Here is a 19,856-nt window from a genome sequence, read left to right on the forward strand (position 1 = left end):
AAAATAAGGAGTCATTCATTTAAGACAGAGATGAGGAGAATCTTTTCTCTGAAGGTTGTGAGTCTTTGGAACTCTTTTCCTCAAAAGGTAGTGGAAGCAGAGACTTTGAATATTTTTAAGGCAGAGGTGGACAGATTCTTAGAACCATAGCACCATAGAACACTACAGCACAGAAAAACAGGCTATTCGGCCCCTCTAGTGTGTGCTGAAATATTATTCCACTAGTCCCATTGACCTGCACCTAGTCCATAACCCTCCAGACCTCTCCCATCCATGTATCTATCCAATTTATTCTTAAAACTTAAGAGTGAGCCCACATTTACCACGTCAGATGGCAGCTCGTTCCACACTCTCATCACTCTCTGAGTGAAGAAGTTCCCCCTAATGTTCCCCCTAAACCTTTCCCCTTTCACCCTAAAGCCATGTCCTCTCGTGTTTATCTCTCCTAATCTAAGCGGAAAGAGTCTACTCGCATTTAGTTTGTCTATACCCCTCATAATCTTGTAAACTTCTATCAAATCTCCCCTCATTCTTCTACGCTCTAAGGAATGAAGTCCTAACCTGTTTAATCTTTCCCTGTAACTCAACTCCTTAAGACCTGGCAACATCCTAGTAAATCTTCTCTGAACTCTCTCAATCTTACTGATATCCTTCCTGGAGTTAGGTGACCAGAACTGCACACAATACTCCAAAGCTGGCCTCACCAATGTCTTATACAACCTCACCATAACATCCCAACTCCTATACTCAATACTTTGATTTATGAAGGCCAGTATGCCAAAAGCTTTCTTTACAACTCTGTCTACCTGTGATGCCACTTTCAGGGAATTATGTATCTGAACTCCCAGATCCCTTTGTTCCTCCGCACTCCTCAGTGCCCTACCATTTACTGTGTATGTCCTACCTTGGTTTGTCCTTCCAAAATGCAACACCTCACACTTTTCTGCATTAAATTCCATCTGCCATTTTCTGGCCCATTTTTCCAGTTGGTCCAGATCCCTCTGCAAGCTTTGAAAGCCTTCCTCGCTGTCCACAATGCCTCCAATCTTAGTGTCATCAGCAAACTTGCTGATCCAATTTACCACATTATCATCCAGATCATTGATATAGACACCAAACAACAATGGTCCCAGCACAGATCCCTAAGGCACACTTCTCCAGTCTGAGAAGCAATCATCCACTACCACTCTCTGTCTTCTCCCACACAGCCAATTTCGAATCCAGTTTACATCCTCTCCATGGATACCAAGTGTCTGAACCTTCTGAACTAACTTCCCATGTGGGATCTTGTCAAAGGCCTTACTAAAGTCCATGTAGACAACATCCACAGCCTTTCCTTCATCTACTTTCTTGATGACCTCCTCGAAAAACTCTACAATGTTCATTAAACATGACCTACCACACATAAAGCCATGCTGACTATCCTTAATCAGCCCTTGGCTGTCCAAATAATTATATATCCGATCTCTCAGAACACCTACCTACCAAATCAGCCATAAAGCCAGACCAGCTTTTCTACAGCTGAGCGGGCTAGGGCTTGCTTAGGGAAGAGGGAGAAGTAGCCTCAGGTAAGGGAAGAGGCTGCAGGGTGAGGGCTGTACTGGGGAAGGGGGGTATCCTGGAGTGTGTGTGGGGGGCACATGTTGACCTGTGTAAGTGGCCTCAGGGTGGTGAGTGCTGAGGAGGCAGTCTCCAGAGGAGGTGAGGCCAGATGGAGATGTGAGGGTGTGTATGAGAGAGAGAGAGTGAGTGGTGGTGTCCCTTGAGCTGGCAGTGAGTGAGATGCCAGTGAGTGTGTGATGGGCTTGTAAGTGTGTGAGTTTAGAGTGATGAGATGGTTACCTTGCCCTGGGGGCACAGACAAGATCATTCACCCTCTATCTGCACTGGATGGCCAACCTCTTCTGTGCAGCATTGGCACTGACCACCACTGTCATTGCCCACCAAGCTGGAGGGGTAATGTAGCTGCCCCTCCTGCAGCCACAGCAGGGGTAGAGGACATCACAGAGAGTCTCCCCGGTGTACAATAGGCACTCGAGGGAGATGCCACTAAACCTGGGGACCTGCAGCCATCTTAGCTTTTGAGGCCATATCATGTGTGAGCAGCTATGGTCTGGGATCACTGAGAGGTGTGCACGTGGCTCAGAGCACTGAGAGGTGTGCATGTGGCTCAGATCACTGAGAGGTGTGCACGTGGCTCAGAGCACTGAGAGGTGTGCACGTGGCTCAGAGCACTGAGAGGTGTGCACGAGGCTGGGATCACTGAGAGGTGTGCACGAGGCTGGGATCACTGAGAGGTGTGCACGTGGGTGGGATCACTGAGAGGTGTGCACGAGGCTGGGATCACTGAGAGGTGTGCACGTGGCTGGGATCACCGAGAGGTGTGCACGTGGCTGGGATCACTGAGAGGTGTGCACGTGGGTGGGATCACTGGGAGGTGTGCACGTGGCTCTGAGCACTGAGAGGTGTGCACGAGGCTGGGATCACTGAGAGGTGTGCACGTGGCTCTGAGCACTGAGAGGTGTGCACGTGGGTGGGATCACTGGGAGGTGTGCACGTGGCTCTGAGCACTGAGAGGTGTGCATGTGGCTGGGATCACTGAGAGGTGTGCACGAGGCTGGGATCACTGAGAGGTGTGCACGTGGCTGGGATCACTGAGAGGTGTGCACGTGGCTCAGAGCACTGAGAGGTGTGCACGTGGCTGGGATCACTGAGAGGTGTGCACGTGGCTGGGATCACTGAGAGGTGTGCACGGGGCTGGGATCACTGAGAGGTGTGCACGTGGCTCTGAGCACTGAGAGGTGTGCACGTGGGTGGGATCACTGAGAGGTGTGCACGAGGCTGGGATCACTGAGAGGTGTGCACGTGGCTGGGATCACTGAGAGGTGTGCACGGGGCTGGGATCACTGAGAGGTGTGCACGTGGCTCTGAGCACTGAGAGGTGTGCACGTGGGTGGGATCACTGAGAGGTGTGCACGAGGCTGGGATTTAAGCATGGTCCCCGGTACGATGATGCGGTGAAGCGATGGTGTGACTGGTGAATGAGAGCCCACCCACCATGGAAACTGCATGTTTGCCGGGAATGGATAAATAATGCGGCGGGTTTGGGATGATAAGGTGTGAGAAGCCCCCAACGTGGTGGGCAGGTAAAACGACATTCTTCCTGCCCACTACCCCTCTTAGTGCAAATCTGGCCCAGGATGGTCGTGCATGAAACCTGCTGCACATTGCACTCTATCGTTATAACATCTGCACACACACCTTGCTGCACATTACCCCCTATAAAGATGGCAGTAGTTCACCCCCTGGGAGAAGCTGCTGCCCCAGTCAGTGCAAATGCAGCTTTCCTTACTTGGAGTTTGCAGCAATCACAAGACAGTTTATGGAGCTTTCCCACCCAATGACCAAGTCCATTGCTTTCCCCCATCACACCTTGGAGAAAAACCGAGAGAGGAGCAGAACAAGGGCAGGGCTGGACACCACCTGGGCCTTGGTGCTGGGGCAGGGAGCAGGGAGGGGGAACTCACTTGCAGCCTCATCCACTCTTTCTGCAACCCCAACTGCCTCATGAACCTCCTCATGAACATGGAATTGGCCAAGAGCTGGAATCTGTGGCAATTTTAATGGTGACACATGAAGGAAGGGTTTGCATTTTATTTCCTTGACCTGTGCATTGTAGTAGCCCCATGATGCATGTGACATCTCTAGATGGTTAAGACATTGGAGAGTTTGCTTCTTGTGTTATTTTACTGAACCAAAAGAGCTTCAGTGAAACAATAATTAGGCAGCAAGGTTCTATTTATTATTTGGGTTTACATTGACTTCTGGTATCGAATATCTCACATGATTCAGTTGGCTAGGTTCAGATCACATGCCAGACATTGCTAAGCAGTGAGAATATCTTGAACACCAGTATAACAAGCTATAGCATGATTACTGATAATTAAATAGTAAGCTACTTATAATTAAATGTTTGAAAGTTATCAGTTTAATCCAGGTGGAATTCCCTTCCTGTTTATCTCCTCCCTCTGTCCTGATGTCTCCGTTCACTCTTCAGTTTTCTTTTGAAATCTGCAATAAATCAGCAAAATTCACTCAATGAGAATTCCTAATAGTTTCAGCTGAAAATTGGTTAATAATTTTTCAAGGAGGTTCTTGGTGAATATTTTCAGTCAGTGAATGAGATGAAAAATCTCTTCTCAGTAAAAGTGAGTTTGTGGTGGACACGTGCAGAATGGGGCTGATGCTGGGAAGGATGTGTTTCTCCTGGGACAGTTATAGTGACAGCATTGAGTTAATGTTTAATCCTGGGAGTATCGTTTGTCCGTCTGCAATAATCAAGCACAGATACTTGAAACGCATCCACTCTGTTCACACACAGCTGCGTAAATGAGAGAAGGTTAAAACAAGTTATTTCATTCTTAAAGAATCCCTCCAATAGGGACAAATGCTGGTAACACTTGATTGTACTTAGTGACTCCAGTGTTTTCAGGGACAGGGGGAGTGTGCTTGCGGAGTTAAAACCCAGGCGGGTTCTGGGTGCAGAGGTTCTGCCGAATTTAATTCAGGAACGGGTTCTTGTTTTGCTTACTCGGTGCCTGCTTGACAGCCAGTCACAGTCACAGGTCGGCCGGTGGGATGTTCAGCTATGGAAGCGGGAAAATGCCCTGGCAATTGGGATCCGAGAAGGACCGACACTCCAAAGGGAGGGAGCGAGGACGATCGGGAAGTGTGGAGGAACCAGGAGACATTGTGGGTTAGGAAGGTGGAGGGGTCGGCTGATTGTGGAGTGAAGATCTTGCTTGATGTGCTGAAGGTTCTCCTGCTCCTGCCGATGGGGTGGGGGGGGGGGGGGGTGTCACTGTTACCTGTTTCCCCAGCCCTGGGGATCTGATTGGCCAGTGTTAAATTTAAATCGCTGCCAAATTCTCAGCAACGGAATCTCGTCCAAACATTGCAGACACATGCTCGCTCCTCCTGAGTGGGACACCCACTGAGGTTAAAATGGAAACGGCGTATTGGGGTTGGGTTTCATATGAGTGTCCCCCCCCGTCTGTCATGCCAGGGTTCAGATTCCTCTCAATGATTCATTCAGCCTAACCTGAGGCAGAGAATTGAGTGAGAATGGAAAAGCAGAGAATGTGGGACTGTTCAGTCTGGAAACGTGGGGACCACGCAGAGGTATAGAAAATAACACATTCGTAGTATAACTTAATATAAAACCACAGTGAGTGTCAACATTTAAGAACAGGTCCTACATGAGGCTGATGGTGGGGGGGGGAACAGCAAAAAGGGGGTTTTGGTTTGATAGCACATTTCACAACCTCAGGATTTCTCAAAGTGCTTTCCAGCTAATAAATTGCTTTGGAACTGGACCCACATATGGGCCTGAATTTTACAGGGGGGTGGGCGAGCTGGTCAGGGGTGGTTGCGGAGCTGATTGCCGCCCACCATCGGCTCCATGCCTCCATTGTACGTGGGTGGGCCAATGAAGGCCTGCCCAGTGTGACACACGGGCAGTAGCGCTCGGCTCTACCTGTGCGGGTGGGGGGAGGAGGGAGAGTCGGGGTCCAGTGCTGTTTCACACATGCACCTGAGAGAGAGAGAGAGAGAGAGACAGCAGCAAACTCCCTCAGGCACCGAGCTGCTTCAGGGAGCTTGAATCACTATTGAAATGATTAACTAAATGGTTTAAAAATTTAATTACACGTCCCCTCATGTGACTGTGTCGCATTTGATGGGACGTGTCTTTATATTTTGGAGAAATTATTTACTTATTTAATAAAAGCTTCAGGCAGGTTAAAAAACGTAAAGGCCACTTGGGCTCTTCACCTGCCCATCAATCTTAAGATGGGACGAGCAGCATTAACAATGACCTTCCTCACCTCTGTAACGGCCTTAATCGGCCGTCTAAATATCCGGAGCGCGGCCGCTAAATGGAACCTTGCGAGAAGCACGGTGACATTGGGGACACACGCCCGACATCATCGCGCATCATTTTACACCCTGATGTTTCAGGCCAGCCCTCCCCCACCCCACACACACACCATCTGAAAGACCTTGCCCATTAAACACAGCAGCCAACATGGCCATAGTGAGCGCCGACTAATAATAATACAATAAGGAATCAGTTCTCTGGGAGGGGGTTGTAAGGTTCGTTGAGAGTTAAATATTGGTCAGGGTGCCATACATAAGACCCCTGCTATTGCCCACAGGATCTCTCACATCCTGACTCAAGAGTGAGAGTGCTCCCAACGAAGCCAGAGCTAACAGCTGATACAAGATAGGGTGCACGGAATTAGGATATTGTTCATGTGGACAATAAACACCACCACATGCCAATGGCCTATTTTGGCCGGGTTGTCATCTTATGTCATTCTGTGACACAAAATTGGGATAAAAATAAAGACAATTTATCCTTCAAAAAGTGACAAATAATCTCTGGCAACACTTACTCGGTATTTCACCATTGCCAGCTCCTCCTGCCTCGCGAGTTTAATTTGTAGATTCTTTTAGGGTAATAGTCACGTGTTCCTTGCCGAGGATTGCCCCTTCCTCTTGTCCGGTCAGGCTTGTTTCCTCCTGGTTTGTAATTCCTTCGTTTTGAGTTATGTTTTCTCTTATTCCAAGCGTGTTCTCTCACTTTTAACCCAGGGTTCTTCCTGTTACGTTTGTAGTTCATCTATATCAATGTGTGTTATTTATATCTTTAGCTCAAGGAAAACATAATTGTCTTCATGTATGCAGTTGTTTTCAAAACAGAATATTAAATATCCAAATGACCCACCTCAGTGCTTATCATTCAGATCTTACTTACAGTCAAACCTATGAATTATCCACTTTCAGGCTTCAATGGTCCTGTCCTATGTAAACAGGTTTAAGTCTGCCCAGATGGCAGTGTATCAGCTTAGCTCAGTCATACGGATCCTTCCTGGTGAGCTAAATAATCTAAGGATCTATCCCCCCTTCAAGAGCTGAGTTAATAATCTAGCCTAACACTAAAGCCTGGGTCTAATTATTTATAGATTAAGTGAATGTGCAAAACTGTGGCAAATGGATTTCAATGTCTGCTAATGAGAGGTCATCCACTTTGAGTCTAAAAAGGATAAAGCAGGAGACTTTCTGAATGTTTAGAAACACTGGAGCTCCGAGGCTTGGGGTCCAGGTACAGAGATCATTAAATGTGCTGAACATCCAGATACAGGAAATACTCCGAAAGCCTAATGCAATGCTGTTCTCTAGAGGACTAGAATACAAGGTAATAGAAATCATGCTTCAGCTGTACAAAGGCCTGGAGTTACTGTGTTTAGATCTGGGCCCTCTACCTTGGGAAGGATATACTGTCTTTGGAGGAAATGTGCAGTATCAATTAACTAGAATGATAGCTGAGGGTTAAATTACAAACTAGTGATCTATTTCCTAGAATTTAGATGGTTCAGGGATGATTTGAACCAACAGGTAAATTATTTCCACTGTCTAAGATTAGGGGGCAGAGTCTAAAAATGAGAACGAGACCTTTCAGGAGTGAAAGTAGGAAACATTTCTTCACACAAACATAGAACCATAGAAAAGTTACAGTACAGAAGGAGGCCATTCGGCCCATCTTGTCCATGCCAGCCCGAGGACACCCAGCTGCCCTTTCTAAAGCCACCTTCCTGCACCCGACCCATAACCCTGCAGTTTACAGCACTTAAGGTGCAGACCCAGTTACTTTCTAAAAGAGTTTAGAGTTTCTGCCTCTACCACTAACTTGGGCAGTGAATTCCAGACACCCACTACCCTCTGCGTAAAAAAGTTCTTCCTCATGTCCCCCCTACACCTTCTGCCACTTATCGTGAATCTATGTCCCCTCGTTCTAGAATTCTCCACCAAGGGAAACAATTTTATCCTCTCCACTCTATCTATTCCCCTCATAATTGTGTACACCTCAATCAAGTCACCTCTCAGCCCTCTTTGTTCTAAGGAAAATAACCCCAACCTATCCTATCTCTCCTCGTAGCTACACTTTTCTAACCCTGGCAACATTCTTGTAAGCCTCCTCTGCACTCTCTCCAGAGCTATTACGTCCTTCCTGTAATGTGGTGACCAGAACTACACACAATACTCCAGTTGTGGCCTCACCAGTGTTTTATACAATTCTAACAGTGGAAGAAGTTTGGAACTCTCTTCTGTAAAGAGCTATTGATGCTAGATCAATTGCCAATCTTAAATCTGACATTGATTTACTTTTGTTATTGAATGGGTCTGGGGGATATGGACAAAGACAGTTAGAATGTATATCAGGCATATTCTCATGGAATGGTGGAACAGACTCGAGGGGCTTAATAGTCTCCTCCTGTTCCCATGTTCTTGTGCTCCCTTGTGCTCCCTAACAGCACTGTGGGTGTACCTACCCCACATGGACTGCAGCGATTCAAGAAGGCAGCTCACCACCACCTTCTCAAGGGCAACTAGGGATGGACAATAAATGGTGGCCCAACTCCTAAGTGTACAGGCTCAATTTACACACTCTCTCATCACAGCAAAGAAATCAACCCCGTCAACCTTCACTGCACTGCCTCCAATGCTATATTTCCTGCCTTATATATGGAGATCAAAACTGTGCACAATATTCCAGGAGTAATCTCACCAAAACCCTGTAAAATTGTCGCAAGACTTCCTTATTCTTATACTCCAAGCCCCTCGCAATAATTGTCAAAGAAATGGAAACCAGTGTAAACACCTTGGAGCCCTACAAAGTCCTGAACTCACACTCCACTCCTTTAAGCCCTTTATGCATGGAGGCTGAAACTTGAGGCCGTTGCGATTATTTGATGCTCATTAAACATAGCAAGTTGAAGAAAATGTAATTCAGGGTGGAGGACTATGTGTCGTGCTGTTTCTAGGAGATCCCTGGTAACCATGTTAATTCCATGAGAGTCAGGAGTGGAGATTTCCTCAGTAATATCAGTGAAGAATGTTGTGCAAGCAATGCAGATAGTGCTTGGGGTGCTGCCTGCTCTCAGGGAATCAATGAAAGCCTGCATGGCTCTGACAGTTAAGCTACATGAATAAATTGCTCCTGCAAGGTTCTCAAATCTTCATACAAATCTATCTGCTGCCATGAATCTGCATTTGAAGAGGCAGAAAGTGTAACTCTCAGTGAGAAGTCATGAGAGTTCAACTGTTCAGTCTTTTCTGCTGAGGGTTTGCCTTGCACCATATTTATTGCCCTAGTCCTCAGGAACTTTCAGTTTGAAATTCAAAAACAAAAACATTACCACTCTTTCGGTTTCCTCTGATGATTCACTGCTTTCTGACGATGATGACGATGATGATGTTGGTGTAGATGCTGGAGCTATCGATGGAGTTGGTGTTGGAGTTGGTGTAGATGCTGGAGCTATCGATGGAGTTGGTGTTGGAGTTGGTGTGGATGCTGGAGTTAGCGATGGAGTTGGTGTTGGAATTGGTGTAGATGCTGGAGCTAGCGATGGAGTTGGTGTTGGAGTTGGTGTAGATGCTGGAGCTATCGATGGAGTTGGTGTTGGAGTTGGTGTAGATGCTGGAGCTATCGATGGAGTTGGTGTTGGAGTTGGTGTAGATGCTGGAGCTATCGATGGAGTTGGTATTGAATTTGGTGAAACTGGCTCACTGCATTTGACTTCAACATTCTGGATCTTCCCAGCTTCAAACATGACCCAGCTCGTGCAAGTAGCACTTTTCTACAGGTTAGAGAGTGAGATTGTAATTCAGTAACAGTGCTCCAAAACAGAGAGAATTTTGTAATAGTGAGTGAGTATCAACAGTGGAATATTGACCCAATCATCACATACCTGAGTGCCAGGTCACACCATCGACTGTGTACACTTGCCCTTACAGTCACACTGGTGACTGTGTACACCTCCCTTACTCTAATACCATCAGCTGTGTACATCTCCCTTACAGTCACACCATCGACGGTGTACACCCCTTACTGTAACACCATCGACTGTGCAAACCTCCCTTCCAGTCATATCATCGACTGTTTACACCACCTCCCTTACAGCCAAACCATCAACTCTGTGCAGCTCCCTTACAGTCACACCATAGAGCCTGTACCCTAACCACATAAATTTGTGCTTAATCTACCACTCCCTGACTTCTTACTCATGATGAACTTTAGGCTGTTTTGCTCTCCGATGAGCTTAAAAATCATCCTCCAAACCATAATATCACCTACCTGCATTAACCCTACCATTGCTGAAACTTTATTCATATTTCCTCACTTCCAGATTCAACTCCATCAATGCTTGACTTGCTGGCCTACAGAAGCACCAACTGGTCAAGATCCCATCGCCTCCATCTTGTACCGTGTGTGGTTTTGCCCTGGATAACCTTCCCATCCTCCAGCGTATCACTCTGAATATCCTTTTTCTCATTTGTAAATCCCTCCATTGTCCTTCTCCATGTTGTATCTCCAACTACCTGCAGCCTTGCATCCTGGCCAGCACCTTGCACTGGCTCTCACCCCGCTGTTGCAGCTCTTATCTATTTCACTATCAGGAGTAGAGCTTTGAGCCATTCTGTCCTGTACTTTGGAGTCCTCTTCCCACACTCTTACATCTTGTTTCACCTTTCCCCATCTATAAACACCCTCTCAAAACCTTCCTCCTCAGGGATTTGGAAAAGATGTGAGGCTTTTAAAATCAGTCCCTAGGAGGATAGCGGGGTTGCTATGAATATCAGTGGTGATGTGTGACTGGGACTTGGTACAGGATGTATGTGGTTGAGATTTGGATGACTACCTAACATTACTTGGGGAAACAGGACAATTCCTTCTCAATATCACAGAGACAGGAACATCCAGCGTACAACAAGGGCAGGGATGCATTGTACACTACAATTTCTGAAGAATGCTTTCACACATGAGAGGATAATAAAAATGGTCCTCTTCAATAAAAAAAAAACTTTGCAATTATTTAAGAAATTACATTAAAGGTAGACTGGAAATAATGCCAAAAATGTAGTTGGATGCTTTATTGGATTTGGCTATATGGGGGCTAGTGATAGCTATCAACCAGGAAGCTTTGTGTAATATATCATTTTCCCTTCACTGTTACTCAATATGTTCACTACTATCCAGATGTGGCTAATCGCAAATCCAAAAATGACAAATTCCATTTCTGATTAGTAAATTAAAAATGAGTGAGAAGATAAGGTCTAACAAGTTCCTTGGGCAGCTACTCATATTCACACAATGTTTGTACATATATTGTAGCATTTCTGTGCATTTATTGAAAAGATAAAATGTAGTTTTGGATCATTGTGAGTATTTTACTTCCTCAGTTATTGGTACAAATGAATGTTTGTTAATAAATGTGCACATTGGCCTTCTCAAGTGAAAGTTATTTTTTTCGACTAAAGTTAATGCAGGTGGCTAAAACAATGTAGCCCTAACCAAACCTGTGGCTAGTCAATGGTTTCGATTGGCAACACTGCTAAAGCCTCTAGTCCCCATTTTCATTACAATCGAGAAAGAAGTGAGAAATGTTAATACTTACAGCATCTGGGAGAGATTTCAGCCGACATTCTGCTGGATCATTTTTGGCATCTTGGCGCCTTGTGGTTTCCTGGACATCAAATATTAAGTCTACCTGGAGCAAGCGCTCTCCTTTAGGAATTATCTAACAGGAAGAGTTAGATTTGTGTCATTTAAAGGAGACACATTGAAGAGAGTTTGAGATATCATGTAGAAATAATGACACAGTGCCAGACAGAAAGTGTTGGAACTTTCCATGTATCATGGTTAGGAACTGAGAGAATATTTGGAATTATTGTGGCAATCAATCTCCTGCACATTGCACTGGGAAAATCAGTATGGCCCTTCTCTTACCTGCCTGTGTTGTCATTTCTCTCTCCCTCTGCTCTTCCTGCCCATAACTTTTAGTTTCGCTTCTTTGTCTGTCCTCAATTTTCTCTATATAATTATTTTCAATCTTTTTTATAGTGCTATCATTTCATGCAATAACATTTTTAAGATGTCAAATAAATAAAATTCATTCCCTGAACGAAAATGTGTTTCTAAGTCAAGAGTCGAACAAGGGAAATGGGTTTTGTGACACTCACAGCATTTACGTTACACCTAGTATTAGTGAAGTAACAGTCGGTTGCAGATCTTCCATTCCACTTTTTAAGTGAAGCAGTTAGTGCCTTAGAAACCACAGCAAAGTCCCAGTTTTCACACGCTTGTTCTAAATCAAAAAGCAAAGCGATTTGCAGATCAATATACTTTCAATTCATCTTGACATGAACCGACACTAGCTGGTCATCATCAGAAAAAATATTATGGCAATAATTTTAAACAGTGCTTACCAGAACCATAGAGAGTTTGGACTGCAGCAAGGGTGAAGAGAATAACCTTCATCCTGAATGTTGTGGACAAATGTTCCCCCTTCTCTTTGCCTGTTTTTGGGTTGTATTCCGTGTTTATATACTTCAGATCATGCAAGTCATAGTAAATTAGTGGACAGTGATGTAATCAGACCACAGTAACTATGCCAGCTTGCCTCCCTTTGCTTACCCTGTGGGTGTCACAGTTCAGATAATTAAACACTTCCAATAAGTAGAATTTGTTGCTATACATCATTTATGGTAATTCCTTCAAATGTCATATTTCATCAACCCTTTTCAAAATGGTTCATCTTGTGATTCCTCAAATGTAGTGAAACAGTCTTTGTGAGGCACTGTAAGATACAATTAAGGTAATAAGTTGTCACACAAAATGAGCACTGTAACCATTTTACAACTGAATTCAGGAAACGTTCCTGAAGATGGGAAAGCTACCAGCCGAAACTATGTTGTTAAGAAAAGGGTTATGGGATATTCCTTTGTATAGGTGCTCTTTGCAACTAACTGGACAGATTATAAACTTGACAAAAGATAACTTGTTAAAGAGAATTCACCTATCAGGAAAGGGAGGTCATGTTCAAGTAAAATAGTGAAATTTTCTGAGGACGTTATTGACCTGGTCATTTGAGATTGACAATGTACTTAAGTCTTCATAAGTTATAGTGAGCAAAGGTATGGAGGTGATTTAATCAATGCCTATTCTTATATTTGAGAATAAAACACACTTCAATAATCAGTTAACCACAAACTCACCAATCATGCTCAAAATCTTTGCTCCTTTTCGGTAGAAGTATACACACCACTATTCATGGGACAGTAGATGTAGGGACTGTTGCTTCAGGAAGTTGGTTCTAGTATTATTATAAAGACTCCACACACAAAACTTTGCTTTTCACCAATTACCAAATATGCCATGTGGGTAGAACAAAGAACTCTTTAAAAAGGAGCCAATCTGTTAAAATCCAGTCAGTTTTCCTGGCACTGATCCAAACCACGTTACTGCAAACATTTAAAGCAAGCTTTTTTAAATTGTTTTATTTGGCCACTTCTACTGTTCCTGCATAAAGCAACAACAAACATATCATATTTTGCGAATGATGCCAGTTGTCATGAGACTTCTGAAGACTCGCTGATTATCCTTGATGTTCTTCCCACGGCAGTATTTCAGACCGAAGACTCAGTGAAGATTTGTTCGAGGTGTTTGAGATCCTGAAGGGTTTAGATAGAGCAGACAAAGAGGAGTGGTTTCCCAATGACTCAAGGATCAATAATCAGAGGGCACAGCTTTAAAGGGATTGGGGAAACCTTTTTAATCCAGTATTACAAAGGATTTGGAGTGCACGACCTCACCAAAAGCTGGAGGGGGCTGTGGAAACGAATTCCATAGGAATTTTCAAATGGAAATTGGGTAAATACTAGAGGCTGAAAAATGCAGGGATCGGGGGCAAAGAGTGGAGAGAGTGATTCTGATAAGATTGCTCTCCAAAAAAGCCGGACTCAAGGAACTGAATGGGCCTCCTTCAGTGTTCAACTGTTTCATAATTCACTTCACCTCCTTCCTGACCTCCAATTCAACATTTGAATTTGGGACCAAGAAAGATAGCTAGGTGTTCGAGACAAAAAACTTAAACTTAAAATGAATCAAACCCTTGGTCCAGATGGACTGTATATTACCAGGAGTGAGAGAAGAGACAGCAGATGAGCTCTTACACATACCTGATATAAAATGCTAGGAATGCTCAATGGTGGTGCAGCAGCTGTGTTATTGAACAAGTGGAACTTACTGAAGCACAAGGTATGAGCAGTAGAGCTTTGAACAAGAATGGGGAGTCAGGATGGGAGGCCTTTCAGGAGAATGATGGAATCATGGGGCCCAAATGTTATCAGTCAATTGGGCAAAAGGGTTGTAATCCATTGCTGAGCAGATCCAGTCCAATTGGAGGTAACCAGCACACAAGCATTGTGTTGCCCCCTCATGACACTGTTAAGCTCTCAAAGAGAAGCTGCATTGGGTCACCCAAGTCTGTAAAAAGTGAATCAGAAACATTCAAGGTGAAGGGAATGGGACATCAGCCAAGGGAATGGGGTGCAAGATTCACCAGTACTGCTTCAGAGTCATGACTGGGATCCCCCATGTCCAAGGAATCATTGACTGTGCACATGTGCACAGGGACATTCGGAGAAGGAACAGGGGTAGGCCATTCAGCCCCTCGAGCCTGCTCTGTCATTTAATAAGATCATGGCTGATCTGATAGTAACCTCAAATCTGCATCCTGCCTACCCCCGATAACCTATCACCCCCTTGCTCACCAAGAATCCATCCACCTCTGCCTTAAAAATATTCAAAGACTCTGCTTCCACCACCTTTTGAGGAAGAGAGTTCCAAAGACTCTCAACCCTCTGAGTGAAAAAATTTTCACCTCATCCCTGTCTTAAATGAGCGACCTCTTATTATTAAACAGTGACCCCTAGTTCTAGATTCTCCCACAAGAGGAAACATCCTCCCCACATCCACCCTGTCAAGGCCCCTTAGGATTTTATATGTTTCAATCAAGTTGCCTCTTACTCTTCTAAACTCCAGCAGATACAAGCCTAACCTGCCCAACCTTTCCACATAAAACACTCCACCCATTCCAGGTATTAGTCTGGTAAACCTTCACTGAAGTGCTTCCAACACATTAACATCCTTCCTTAAATAGGTGACCAATACTGTACACAATACTCCAGATGTGATCTCAATCGTGCTCCGTATAACTGAAGCATTTTGTGATCAATTCCCCTCACAATAAATGATAGCATTCTATTAGCTTTCCTAATTACTTGCTGCACCTTCATACTAACCTTTTGCAATTCATGCACTAAGACACCCAGATCCCTCTGCAGTTCAGAGCTCTGCAATCTCTCACCATTTAGATGATAAGCTTCTGTTTGATTCTTCCTGCCAAAATGGACAAATTCACATTTTCCCATTTTATATTCAATGTCTCAGATCTCTGTCCACTCACCTAACCTATCCATATCTTTTTGTAGCCTCCTTATGCCTTCTTCACAACTTACTTTCCTACCTATCTTTGTGTCATCTGCACATTTAGCAGCCATCCCATCCAACCCTTCATCCAAGTCATTTATATAAATTGTAAACAGTTGAGGTCCCAGCACTGATCCCTGTGACATCCTGTGACACCTTGTCACACCCTGCCAATCTGAAATCGGCCCATTTCTGCCTACTCTCTGCTTCCTGTGAGCTAGCCAATCTTCTATCCATGCCAATTTGTTACCCCCTACACCATGAGGTTTTATCTTTTGATGTGGCACTTTATCAAATGCCTTCTGGAAATCTAAGTACAGCACATCCACTGGTTCCACTTTATCCACAGCACATGTTACTTCCTCAAAGAACTCCAATAAGTTGGTGAAACATGTTTTCCCTTTCACAAAACCATGTTGACTCTGCCTGATTACCTTGAACTTATAGAAGTTCCCTGCTATAGCTTCTTTAATAATAGCTTCTAACATTTCCCTTATGACAGATGTTAAGCTAACTGGCCTGTAGTCTCCCACTTTCTGTCTCTTTCCTTTGTTGAATAACGGAGTTACATTTTCTATTCTCCAATCTACAGGGAGCTTCCCCGAATCAAGGGAGTTTCAGAAAATTAAAACTAATGCATCAACTATCTCACTAGTCACTTCTTTGAAGGCCCTAGGATGAAGTTGATCAGGACCCACGGATTCATTAGCCTGCAGCTCCAACAATTTAGTCCTTATCACATCCCTGGTGATTGAAATTTTTCAGTGTTCAGCACTCCATTCCATTTCCTAATTCACAGCCATTTACCAGATGCTATTTGTATCCTTTATAGTGAAGGCAGATGCAAAACAGCTGTGCAATTTATCTGCCATTTCCTTACTGTCCATTATTAATTCCCTGGACACACTTTCTATAGGACCAACGCTCACTTAGTTGACTCTTTTCTTTTTAAAAATATCGATAGAAACTTGTGCTATCCGTCTTTATTTTGTTACCCAGCTCTCTCTCATACTCCAATTTTTCCCTCCTTTTTAATCTTTTTGTCATTTGTTGCTGGTCTGTGGAATCTGCAAAGGTTCTTCAGTTGGGTGGAGGACGTGGTTGTGGGGGGCTGATCTTCATGGAGAGCTGCAGTTGAGGGGGGTTGATCTTCATGGAGAGCTGCAGTTGTGGGGGGTTGATCTTCATGGAGAGCTGCAGTTGTGGGGGGTTGATCTTCATGGAGAGCTGCAGTTGTGGGGGGTCGATCTTCATGGAGAGCTGCAGTTGTGGGGGGTCGATCTTCATGGAGGGCTGCAGTTGTAGGTGGTTGATCTTCATGGAGAGCTGCAGTTGCGGCCTTGTTGTCTTTGGTTGAGCCTGCCACCCCGTGGCCCTCAGCGTGATGCTGCCTGTGGGCCTGCAAACCTCCATATCTCCTCCCTCCGCTTGGCTCAGCTACCTCTCCCTGCTCAAACTCTGCAAAACCGCTCCCAACTGCTCACTGCCCTGTGTCAGCTTTCAAAACTGCTCACCCTTCTGTGTCCCTGCCCAAAACCTACTCACTTCAGATCTCCTGGCCCAGTTATACTGGTTTTTTTTCCGAATTTCTTATCTCAATCCAAATCAAGGTTAGTTCTTTGTTTGAGTTTGGTGGGCTTCCCCATGTGACTGTTGTCTCGTTGTTTTAGTGGGCTCACTTGATGTTTATTATTGTCTTCCTGTCCCCGTAACTAGTCTTGAACTGAAAACCATTGTATATGTGGAGTATTGATGGGTTTGCATAATTGCATTGATTGCTGCCTTCCTGCCTTAGTAGTTAGTAGCGATTATTTATGCAAGATTTTGATGGGCATTAGTTTTGTGTTGATTGTTTTAAAAGGGAAGAATGTGTATTCTGTCTCCTCTCATTGTCTGGCTTCAGCTAAAAGTCCAAAAGTCATATCCTTGTTGATGATATGAAAAATGTGGGAATTTTGAGAACGCTTCAGCAGCGGCCCCCCCCCCTCCCCAATGATACTTAAACCTTGATTCAAGTATCATACTGGAAAAAAAAAACAAAATTCCCAGCCCTCCATAGTCAATCTTCCCCTGTAATTACCTATCTAAGATCTCACGACACGTACATTCCCCATTCTTTAAATTGTGGTGTATGTAAGCATGCATAGGCAAAATCCAGTTATTTACATACACCCAAACAGTTAGGGGGTCCAACATCCCACTTGATGCACACACATCTTTATTAAAAAAAAACACATATAAGTCTTTCTTAAAAATAACCGAACACAAAAAAAGCAACAATCTTTATTCAGGAACACAAAAAAAATATATGTGAAAGGTTCAAACAGGTGTATCTCTCTCCACCTTAGCATAATGCTTCTTCCAGGTCCTTTCGGTTTGGAACTCTAGGATTTAGCCTTTTCCCCTTGCACTGAGAGCACAACAGGTATAGCACTATTCCCAGCTGGAAAACCACCAGGATGTGGGAAGCCATTCTGACCCATGAAGGGACCTCTATGTTTTCGAAAATGTCCCACCAAGGTGGGCCTGTGATACCTTGAATCTCTCCCTCTATCTTGTGTGTGTTCTGTTCCAAAGTATAGAAATACTTTTGTGATAACTCTATAGCTTTTAGTAGTTTAGTGAGATGTTCTGGTAGAGGGGGAATTTTGTAACTGAAACGTGTGACAGAGCTCTGCAGGTTGGCAAAGTTTTCCCTAACAGTGAGCTGAACAGTGGAGGGTTCAGGAATGGGGACAATCCATTCCTGGACCACTTGAACTTCTGTCTTGGGTTTAAAACAAAAACTGCTGTCACTTACCGGACACCGGATGTGCTGTCCAAGCTGGTAGTGGGGCGCACTTGTGCTGACACAATATGTCCCACCCCCTATATATGCTACCTTTGGGGAACATGGCATTGTGCCATTACCTCCATCGTACAGTTTATAGGCCGTGCACCAGCAGTTTTAAACCCGCACTGTGGTCTGGAATAGGCGGTCAAGTGCTGGGGACACAGTACTACATGTGCACCCCAGCTCCGGCACCCAGAGAGGTCAGTACCTGTCTTCATGTGCTCCCACTTGGTGATATAAGGTAGGACTGCTGCAAAATGGATGTGTGCACCCCCTTGAATGACTCCAATGTTCCCCACCCTATATACTGGTGCAGGCTGGACTGTCCCACCCATGACCGGCATCCTCACTACCATACCCATGATGGTGTGGTTGGAGCGCCCACAATGTACTGGGACAGGGTAGGCTTCAGAGGCTAGGGGAGCCGACACAGGCTGAGTGAAGTCTCAAATGGGTGGAGGTGTGCGAGGTGCTTGTTGCTGATCCAGGACGGGACTAAACCTGGCTTTAAATCCTCTAGGTTGGTGTGGCCCTCGCCCAACAACCATGCCCCGTACAGCACACACACCTCATTCTGTGCAGCCTGGTCTGATGCATTCCTATCCTCTCGAATGAGTGCATTCACTGTTTTGGTACCTTTCCAACTCAGCAATAATCTCCTTTCAATGGACTGTCATGGCCTGATCCTGGTGTAGCTCTGAGCCTATCGCTGTGTTCTCCTCTGTTAAGAATTTTTGTAATTGTGTTTTTAAACTGTTTATTTGTGTCTATAATTCTCTGTCATCCAGACTGTTTATCAGAGAGGATCCTGTATTATAAGCTGTGAAAACATCATTCCAGATAACCCTTCTTTGTCTCCCCGCATTGCTTAAAGTACTCAGTGTGGGGAGTGTACAGTTCTGTTTTGTCGACATTGGCAAAATCGAACTGGTAGAATTTCCTGAACTTTTCTCTTAACAGGGCCTGGTGTAGTTGTTCTGTCTCCTTGGCCCATCACTCAGGTAAGTGTACCTCTGTGAGGTTTAGAATCACGGAAGCTACCGCATAGTGCACCCCCTGGTATAGCACCTTTTCAGTTGGCACTAGTGCCAGCCCATTCCCTGGTCCCTTGGTGGGGACAGGGCACTTCTCCATATGTGTCCTTACTGTCGGGGCCGTGGGCAGGGGCTTTTGGGCGCGTGTCACGAGTTCAGTGACCTTAACTGAGGCTGGAGAGGATGGGGTTATGTGTAGGTGGGAATCCCATTCCATCCCCTTCCCCTTGTCCAGCCATGCTGCAGAATAGATAATGGATACGCCCGTGGGGCAGGTCTTCTGTGATCCCCACATGCAGACATAGATTCCCTGTTCCGATTTCCACCACGTGTCCCAGCCCACGCTCACCCCCCATGGTTCCCGGTAATGGTCCAATGGGTGTCGTTCCCCTGTCTCTCCCAGTCACTGTACCCTCCCCCATGTCTCTGCTCAGCTTCCAGAGCCACCACCACCTTCCCAGGGGAATCTGTCCTCTGCAGGTCAGGCACATGCCTTTCCCCTCAGTGACCCCAACCTGTGCGGCCACAGCCTGTCTGCTGGGCCAGGGGAGAGACACATCCCTGTAGGTGACCCCGGCCTGACTGGAGTATCGCG

At 45.1% G+C, this 19,856-nt stretch overlaps 1 protein-coding gene across 3 annotated transcripts; it reads right to left on the reverse strand.

Moving 5' to 3' along the window:
• Positions 1–3,788: 3,788 nt before the first annotated feature.
• LOC121285259 (putative uncharacterized protein DDB_G0290521) lies at positions 3,789–13,246 on the reverse strand. 3 transcript variants are annotated; one of them, XM_041201646.1, is made up of 7 exons: positions 13,120–13,246; positions 12,331–12,701; positions 12,085–12,209; positions 11,520–11,642; positions 9,261–9,701; positions 6,456–6,682; positions 3,789–4,071 (listed from the first exon to the last, which is right to left on the reverse strand). In XM_041201646.1, exons 2-6 carry the CDS (start codon positions 12,380–12,382, stop codon positions 6,464–6,466), a joined length of 960 nt encoding a protein of 319 aa, XP_041057580.1. In that variant the 5' UTR covers positions 12,383–12,701; positions 13,120–13,246; the 3' UTR covers positions 3,789–4,071; positions 6,456–6,463. The 3 variants fall into 3 exon arrangements, with proteins under 3 accessions (XP_041057580.1, XP_041057581.1, XP_041057582.1); XM_041201647.1 differs by having other exon boundaries at positions 12,331–12,539; positions 13,120–13,177; XM_041201648.1 differs by lacking the exon at positions 9,261–9,701.
• Between the last annotated feature and the right edge of the window lie 6,610 nt (positions 13,247–19,856).

The sequence above is a fragment of the Carcharodon carcharias genome, chromosome 12, assembly GCF_017639515.1.
Source record: "Carcharodon carcharias isolate sCarCar2 chromosome 12, sCarCar2.pri, whole genome shotgun sequence".
Taxonomy (NCBI): Eukaryota; Metazoa; Chordata; class Chondrichthyes; order Lamniformes; family Lamnidae; genus Carcharodon; species Carcharodon carcharias.